Below are 10,000 nucleotides of genomic sequence, written 5' to 3' on the forward strand. Positions count from 1 at the left end.
TTTCTGACATACATGTGGTCTAGATTTTTACGATGTCTTTACGATCCTCAATCTAAAGGTTACAAATATAGCAAAGATAACAATAACCATATAATAAGTAAAATAGCGCGGTTATAACAACTATATTTACTATATATATATATATATATATATATATATATATATATATATATGTTGGTAATAGACCATAATTTTTACAACATTCTATAAATTCTACCGAATGTTTGGCGTTAATATGTTTGTAGTTCGATTTTTCTCACTAAAGTTTTTTGGTGAACGTTTAGTTTATTAAAATTCAAAATAAACTTATTTTTCGAATTCATGCTGCAAATAAGGCCATATTTCGATTCCGAATGAATCATCAGTGCTCCTTGCTGTATTTATAGGGAAATATTGACTTTGTCAAGATGAACTTTGACGTTGTAAAAATTAACTTTGGTGTTGTAAAATTGAACTTTGATGCGAATTAGGTGTCAGGTTTCTTTATTGGCTGGTCATCTTCTTTGGTCTCCTTTTCTTCATCGATAGCATCATATTCTTCTTTGTCACTATTTACGATGCTAGTTTCTTTTACTTCTTTATTTTCGTTGTTGGTTAAGCGCCGGGTTGGAAGTGAGGTTGTCATTTTTTTTGTATATTTATTTATTTTTGGTTTATTGATGTCAATTAGGACTGCTTCTGCAATTTTAAGATGCGTGTAGTTGCTGTTCTGGTATATATATATATATATATATATATATATATATATATATATATATATGCACCAGTTTATGTATGCACCATCGTCGGCATTCTTCCGTCTGGGGAAACTATAACCAAAGTTAATGAATCCTACACCCGCCGAGAATGGCTAAGCAGACCAATTCTGGAATGACAATCTCTAGGCTCTACCACATCAGACACAGATAAAGGCTGTTGGCTGACCATATATATATGTATAAATATACTATATACATATATATACATTTATTTAGAATGAAATATTTATAAATATTTAAAGAATATATTTGCTTACTTTCCATAATCTGATTTCTATGTGTAAATTTTTTGATATGCTTTGGTACTTGAATATATATATTATATATATCCATGGTGCCATATTAACGGAAGTGCTTTGTTTCTTCGGCTGGTAGGTTATTATCGGCAGAATTTTATTTGATAAATAAATTTATTTATTAAAAAAATGGCTTTAATGGGCGATCACAGCAAAAGGAAGATTTGCTATTATTATGATGGTTTGTTAAAAATTTTTTTTCATTCCCCAACTTTTTTTTAACTATTCAGATCACTTATTATCGTCCTTCTGGCGAGTCCGCTGTTTGACAAAATTTTAAAGTTTTTCCAGTTTTCAATTCAAAAAAATTGATAGTGTGAATTTAATTAATGACAGGTGATATAGGGAATTATTATTACGGACAGGGGCACCCTATGAAGCCCCAGCGAATTAGGATGTGCCACAATCTCCTGCTCAATTATGGACTGTACAGAAAAATGGAGATATATGTTAGCTTTTAGTTTTTCACAATTTCAAATTTCTAACTTTCATAAAAAATCTTAAGCTAAAGTAAAAAAGTTGATCAACATTTTTGGAAACTTAGCGTCCCCATAAGGCTTCACAAGATGAGATGACCCGATTCCACAGTGACGACTACATAAAGTTCCTGAAGAGCATACGGCCAGACAACATGTCCGACTTCAACAAACAGATGCAGCGATGTGAGTAATGTTTCAAACAGTTCATCTAATGAAATTGACTATTTCTGTAGTTATGAATTAATAATAAATTACTATATTGTAAATTCTTTTTTTAGGTTTTGTTTCAAATTTGTTCATAAATTTGTACGTAGTTTTGAGGTTTGATTTTATATGATGAGGTTTTAGGTTTTTTGATATCTTTCATGGTTTGAGTTTTTGAATATGTATAATGGTGACAACTGAATGCTTTCTTTATGTATGTTATAATCATCTTCATATTTAAATTGTTGGTTGTTTCAAATTACTTTTTATTTAGGTTGACTGATTGGATTGATTGCCTAACAAATCAAAATTAATTTATGACCACTAACGTAAAAACATAAGTTAAAAACATTCAAAGTGCAAAATTTTTTTTATGGCAATGATTTTGTATTATTAAATGTTTTTTAATTGATTCTATATTTAATTTTATTAATTTATCTAAGCCATCAGTTAAAAGAAAAAGGATTAAAATTTATTTGATGTTGAATTTAAACTGGTGGCCATATTAATAACGACATAACTGCTTCCAAACATTCATAAAAAAAACTGCCATTGAATGGTTTGGCAATGAACTATGTCACATTGTTTCATTGTTTATAATTATTTCTGCTATTGTTACTATTGTTATCTTTTTTTTGTCAATGCTTTTTTAGTGATTTCTAATATGTAGAATCTTACTTGGTCAATATTGTAATATTAATAGTTAACATTTAATAATAATAATTATTATTTATCATTATAATTTATGGCTACTATGCATAGATAGCTGCAATGTAATACACAGTATAATTTTTAACATGATACACGAAACGTATACCCTTACATTAAGAAGGTGAAGATATTTTTCTACATATTTCCATGTTTTGGCAATGTTATTTATACATTTTTTTTTTCTATTCTTTTTTTCATAAATGTTGTAAACTTGTCGTAAACTTTGTTGTAAATGCAGTCAACGTCGGTGAGGATTGCCCTGTGTTCGACGGCCTTTACGAGTTCTGTCAGCTGTCTACTGGAGGGTCCATTGGTTAGTTTCTTATGCTGTTTTGTTTATTTGTCTACTCTTTGACTTATTATTTTAATTTATATTATCTTATCTTTTCTATTTTTATCTTTATTTATTGTTTTGTTGTTTTTTTACATATTACATTTGTGTTTGTTAGTTATTGGCTTATTAGTACTAAATTTTAATTATTTGCTTAAATTGTAGTGATCATTATTATTATTGTTGTTGCTGCTGTAGTTGTTGTTGTTGCGTTTGTTTATTTGTATATAAATACAGTTGTGTATCTTGACAATTTTGAAAATGTTTAAATTTTGATCTTTTTTGAAAAAAAACCTTAGTGATGAGGCGAGACTTATGGTAGCGAGGCCAAAATTAGACGAATTGGCAATCTTTTTTTACTAGTCAGGCTAATTTTTGAGCCAATTTTCTACATAAACATTTTTTATGCGAAAACTGACCTTAATGACAATACTGCTCACAACAGCAGCTGGTTTCTTCTAGATCCTCCACTGTATAGTTTTTTACTTTTTGAATTATTTGAGTGCCTTTCTATTCAAGTTTTTGCAATTGGAATCAATTTTTGACTGTTCCAATTTTCATTGTTAAATTTTTTAATTTTAGTTTTTGTCTGTTTGAGTATTACATAATCTTAGCATAATCTGTAGTTACAATAATGTTATGATTCTTTAGAGTTCAGGTTAAAAATACGTGTATTCGAAATTTTTTTCTCGTCAACATTTTGATGGAGGAATCAGTTTCAAGAATATTATTAAATTGTCAAAGATTGTTGAGAAGGTTATCATGTGTATATTTTCTCTCAGCAAGAGCGAATTTCAATGAATAGTTGATACTTCTGGTCTTAAAGACAAGTTTTACTTTTATAAAATACTGAATAATGTTATTCCATCCTGCACCACGGATGCATTCCAGCTGGGGCAGTGAAGTTGAACAAGCAGGCGACAGACATCGCCATAAATTGGTCAGGTGGCCTGCATCACGCCAAGAAGTCTGAGGCATCTGGATTCTGTTATGTCAATGATATTGTACTGGCCATACTGGAATTGCTCAAGTTAGATTATGATGGTTTTTGTGTCAGTATGTGTGTCTGTGTTTGTGTAACTGTGTGATCATTATCTATCTAGTCATACATTCTTTTGTGCATTTATCTGTTTATTTATTTATCCCCCATTGCTCTTCACAGATACCATCAGAGGGTGCTGTACATCGACATAGACATCCACCATGGTGACGGTGTGGAGGAGGCCTTCTACACCACGGATCGTGTCATGACAATGTCCTTCCACAAGTATGGTGAATACTTTCCAGGAACCGGTGATCTCAGGGTTAGTAGCAGATTGGTTGGTTGGTGGGGTTTTAGGCTAGTTGGTTTTTTGACTAGATGCTTTGTGGATTTGCTGTTTAGTTAACTTGTTAGTTGGTTGGCTCTGATTGAAGAATGGTAATGCTTATTGAGATTATTAAACTTACAAGTACACGCAATGCCTAATTTCATTTAGAGTTATTTTCAGTTAGGCTTCCGATTAATATCTTTACCATAACACCATCTTTGTTATTCAAAGATTTTATATTATTTCAAATTATTTATAGGACATTGGAGCTGGCAAGGGCAAATACTATGCCGTAAACTTTCCATTGCGAGATGGCATCAATGATGAGTCCTATGAACAAGTTTTCCAACCTGTTAGTTCTTTGTTGTTTTTTTTTAGTTTCTTTGGTTGTTTTTGTTGTTGGTGTAATCAATCTTCGTCTGATTTTAATAGTGTTGCAGTTGTTGTTGCAAATGCTCGGGTGGATCTTGTTGGCCTGGCCGTCACACTTAGTGTTGTTGTTTCTTATTTTCTTGCTGTTAATTATATCACTTGTCTCGTTAACTATGTTGTTTATTATGCCATTGGTTATACTTGGTTCTACTACTCTTCCAGGTGATGTCCAAAGTGATGGAGATGTTTCAGCCATCGGCAGTTGTTCTTCAGTGTGGTGCTGATTCCCTGTCAGGTGACCGGCTGGGATGCTTCAATCTCTCACTGAAGGGACACGGCAAGTGTGTCGAGTTCGTTCGTCGATTCAACCTTCCAACCCTGATGGTTGGCGGTGGGGGCTACACCATCAGGAACGTGGCCAGGTGTTGGACCTATGAGACTTCCATCGCCCTTCAGACTGAAATTGCTAATGGTTGGTTTGTTTCTCAGATGTCTCGAATGTCTTACTGGTTGATTAATTGACAGTCTGTTTGTTTTGCTCACGTGAATAATGTTGTTACCTCTTAATCACTTCAACTATTTGAAAATTATTAATTATTGTTTGGTGATTATTCTCGATTTAACAATTAATGGTAGCTTCTTCTTTTTCAGAATTGCCATACAATGATTACTTCGAGTACTATGGCCCCGACTTCAAACTGCACATCAACCCGTCCAACATGACCAACCAGAACACCACCGAGTACCTGGACAAGATCAAAAGCAGATTGTTTGAAAATCTCAGAATGCTGCCACATGCTCCCGGGGTGCAGATGGCTGGTTGGTTGGCTGCTGTTTGTTTGTCTGTTTGTTTGTTTGTATCTTCACATTGCATGTTCACATTTGTTGCTTAATATATTGTTTGCTGGTTTGTTGTTGTTGACAACTGATTAGTGAAGTTGACTAACTCATTGTCTGTTTTTGATCAACTCGATTATCGATTGATTGTATTGATGTTTCTCACCTGTCAGATATAGTTGATGATGCTTTGAAGGAGGAAAGTGATGATGAAGATAAGCAAAATCCAGATGAAAGAATATCAAGTTAGTGATGTCGTGTTTGTGAGTGATGTTGTATGTGAGGTATGTGATGTTGCATGGGGTTTTGTATGTGATGCTGTATGAGTTGTTGTATGTTTAGTATGTGTTATATGAGATGTTGTATGTTGCCTGGTTGTTATTTTATGTTTTGTTGTAAGCTTTGAATATGACGTCACTTCCGGTTGCTGTGTTGTTTGCACATGCATCCTCCTCCAGTTACTTAGTTATCCCATTACTGCTGTTGCATTTGTTTGTTAAATTTTGCTATAATTTGTTGTTATTAATGTACAAAAATTTGTTTAAACTTCTGCAACAACAGTAAGAGCCAGCGACAAGCGGATTGCGTGCGACGACGAGTTCTCAGATAGTGAGGACGAAGGTGGAAGAACGACCACCGCAGATGGACAGAAAAAAAATAAAGAAAGTAATAGAACAAAGAGGATGAAGTTGGATGATGAAAAGAATTCAGCTTCTACTTCCACTACCACCAGCGTCACCACCACCGTTACTACTACTGCTTCTGCTGCTACTGTGGTCGGTGGAGCCGGGGATGGTACAGGCGTCGCTGGTTAGTTGATTGATGTTGATGGTATGCTAGATGGACATTGAGGTGGCTCATTGATGTAACATAAATAAGGTCCTGTGTTGAATTGACTGGGTTTAAATGCAAACAAATCCCCTAGTGCTGGTGATGATTAAGATGACGTTTTATGATAATGGTGATGATAGTGATGATCAGCTGCCTGTGATGATGATGATGATGATAAGGTGTGGCTCTCTGGTTTGGAGAGGAAGGTTGATTTTACTAGTCCGGTGTTTTGGTGGTGATGACAGTAACATTAGTAAGACAGTGGCAGTAAATTGTAAAATTTCAATTAAACAGTTGATGCCAAGGACGTGAAAGTTGATCTTCCAAAGGACACGATCAACCAGATATCGTCAACATCGTCGTCATCTACATCAACAGCAAACACACCACAGCAGTCGGCAACAACAACGGTAGCAACATCGTCGTTAACGACAACAGCTCCATCGACTTCCAACTCCACAATAGATCCAATAAAAGCCCCCACAGCAGTTGTCGACTCATCCTCCAATTCCCAAATTACCATGGTAACTGCCAATAGCAAATCTGATGCCCCATTGGTAGCCAAACAAGACAAAGCCCCTTCCACATCAACTCCTCCTCCATCTCTGACAACCAATAGTAATGCCACCAGCCTGACGAATACTACAATTACTTGTACTACTTCATCCGTATCGTCCGTTGTTGAAAGTAGCGAGCATACTGCCCAGTGAGGGAGATTGAGAAGTTGACTGTTTACACAACATGATCATTAAAATCGTTTGTTAATATACATAGATAGTGTACAATGTAATCTTCTGACCGACAGTTTTTATATTCTTTGTACTTATTATTATCGCCCATTATTATTTTTATTACTATTGTTGTCCTCATCCTTTTATTGCCACTACCCAATATTATATCATCATTATTGCTGTTTTCAAGTAAGTTTGGAAAAAAAATAAAGTTTTAAAATTAAAGTAGGCAAATGTGTTATAACATTGGTAAACTATATTTATTTATTTGTTTATTTATTGTTTTCAGTCATAAATAAAAATCTTTATGAACAATTTATCGACAATATTTATTTTTTATATAATAAACTTTGTTAGTACGTTAGTGATTCGTTACGTGTTGACAGCATTTTTAATCAGAAAAGGTACACAGCGATCACAGACATATCCATCTCCTATGTAGTTATATCAGTGCTGACCGGTACGCATGTATTTAAGAAGCAACATGTGTACCTAAGTGCTTATACCAGGTACCTGTGAGAAATCGTACATATAATTGAGCCTTTTTGTTAGTATTTGTACTTATAAATAATGAAATTTTCTTTAAATACTGAAATTTTGTAATTCTACACTCAGCTTTGACACCTTTTTGGGTCGGATTTTAGATTTGAGCCAGATTTGTCACCTAAGTTCCAATGTATATATGCTTATGTATGTACGCATCTATAATTGTGTGTGTGTTTGTAAGCATATATGTACATGTTTACACAATGTACATTTGTTTTTATGTGAACAATTAAAACGAACATGTATGTAAGTGTATACTCAACAACGAACGTTAAGTAGTGTATAAGCAAAATGATTTGAAGCGAGATGAATTGCGATTGTATCGATTGGATCATCTGATGTGACCATCTTTGCTATATCTTACTTTCAAGTTACCAGATATACCGCACCATGCACTGATAAGAAACTTGATGTTAGCATGTGTGGTGCGTGTATAAGATGCACGTCACGCGCGTACGTCAAACATGCATTTGATGTGCGTGACGTGTTTAAACGTATGTTAGTTTTCACGCATACCTACGTTTTGTATTTGACAGCACTTACGGAAATAAATTAATTCAAATTGATTGTTAAATTATCGGGTAATGCTATGGATGTTTTGGAGCAAAGTTTTATTCTGAATTTGATTTTTTCGAGATTGTTGTTTGCAGGCTAATAAAGCCGCGGTCACAAGTTAGAAAATGTAACAGATGGACACCTCGTGCACTTGCGTCGCACAAGTTAGAAAATGTAACAGATGGACACCTCGTGCACTTGCGTCGTTTGTGCGTTCGACTTATCAAGTTTTCCGCAACCCAGATAATCCTGCTCTATCACTTCGCCCATATTTTTTGCACACTTGTTTAATAAAGTAAAAACTGACCGCAGTAATTTGCACGTTTATTTGAATGACTGACCAACAAATAATTTTACATTATTTTTATTTAAACAAAACGATTTCAAGAGCAGCATCGTCTCGACACGTGTGCTCTGCAATTCAAATATTAAATTTTGAGTCTCCATAAATCAGATGCACAACTAAACAAATTTCCCCCACATTTTGCTGCATTCACTCATCCACTTTGCCACTTTTTCTGTCCAATCCTGTTTCTTTGAGTTTTTCTGGTTGATTGATAAAACACTCCATATTATGACGTCAGCTAACGTCACGTGGTCATTTATGACGTAGGGACCAGACGATATGGTTAATTGGTTGTTCAGATCGTTGAGGAACTTTTTGGAACCTTCATCATCATAAGGGAAGTAAGCAGTGACACATTCATCTATTAATTCATCAATTTTACTGGCCGTCGTGTTGTCGAGTGTGTTGTAGAAGTACTCGAGTGACGAATTGTCGTCCGACGATTCTTCAATTAGTAAAGTAGGCAGCCACTTGGCGATGGTGGTCTCACCTTTGATGGTGACGTCATTGTTGATTACCATGAACATGTCCCTGGGATTGGGGCCTAAGTCTTGCCAAACGATGTGTACTTTTGAGAGTTGGATGTCATCGTAGTTGCTGTTAGCACTGGGGAAGATGTTTTTAAGTTTTGTCAGCTGACTACCGTCAAGATGTTGAAGCGTGATGGCCTCGATGGAGCATCTAACATGTTTATCGTATCTGACGATGTCCTTCAAGATGATGATCAGTGATAAAGGCACGTGTATCGGGTCGCAGTGTATAACTATTTTTTCAGTACAGCTGACTGTAGTTGCTGACATGTGATTATTTGTTAGATTTAAATCACCTGTGGGCAACATCTCGAGTGGGATCAACGCGTGCACACCCAACGGTTCGTTCCTGAGGTTGGTCAGCATGGAGGGAAGTTCCGGTTTTGTAGTCTTGGCAAGTTTGTTGAGATTTTCAGGATTGGTTTCTGACGAAATTGGATTACTAACTTGTTTAACGGATTGATTAACTGGCTGGCTGGTTTCATTTATTTGATTGATATCTTGGATCAGTGAATTCAATCGATTGATTAGTTGATCTTGTCTCATTTCGACAGATGATGCATCAAAATTTTTGGAGTTTTCAGTTTTCTGTCTGCCATCCATCGGTGGTCGTTTGCTTTCCTTGGGGAATTTGTGCATCAAGGTGATCGGACTGTCTGATCCTGAAAATGAATTAAAATATTTATCGTAAAATATATAAAAAGATTAAATAAAATATACAATTGCACTCGTTCATCCATATTTGTGTGTTAATATGCTGCATGAACACAACAACAAAAAATAAGTTGGATCAAAACAAAAATAAGAAAGGAAATATAATGTTTGCATGCATGCATGGGTTGTTCCACTGGATGTAATTGTAAAACTTGGTGACCAACTACTTAGCCAAGCTGTGGCTTAAGGATCTTCAGTTACCAATCATATAATCAATCATTGATCAATTAATTAATCAACGAACCAATCAAACAATTGACAATCAACCTCTCAATCAACAACAATCCTCTTTGTAGATATCAGTTTACAGGGCCAATGAGTTAGTGATGCAATATTTAACATTTTTGATATAAATTGGTTTGAAATCAACTTATGGTTTTGTTGATGTTAAGACAAAATCATTCTTAAATTTCAGTTGTGACCAGTTAGAAAGCCATCAAACAAACAAG

At 34.8% G+C, this 10,000-nt stretch overlaps 1 protein-coding gene across 1 annotated transcript; it reads left to right on the forward strand.

The window, feature by feature from the left end:
- The first annotated feature begins 1,112 nt into the window (after positions 1-1,112).
- Positions 1,113-7,227, forward strand: HELRODRAFT_194553 (hypothetical protein). Its single transcript, XM_009032563.1, has 12 exons — positions 1,113-1,235; positions 1,391-1,503; positions 1,599-1,716; positions 2,687-2,761; positions 3,671-3,809; positions 3,942-4,083; positions 4,349-4,441; positions 4,684-4,933; positions 5,113-5,280; positions 5,472-5,543; positions 5,860-6,108; positions 6,424-7,227. The coding sequence occupies exons 1-12, from the start codon at positions 1,184-1,186 to the stop codon at positions 6,837-6,839; spliced, it is 1,887 nt and encodes a 628-aa protein (XP_009030811.1). The 5' UTR covers positions 1,113-1,183; the 3' UTR covers positions 6,840-7,227.
- The last annotated feature ends 2,773 nt before the right edge of the window (positions 7,228-10,000 follow it).

The sequence above is a fragment of the Helobdella robusta genome, assembly GCF_000326865.2.
Source record: "Helobdella robusta unplaced genomic scaffold HELROscaffold_83, whole genome shotgun sequence".
Taxonomy (NCBI): domain Eukaryota; kingdom Metazoa; phylum Annelida; class Clitellata; order Rhynchobdellida; family Glossiphoniidae; genus Helobdella; species Helobdella robusta.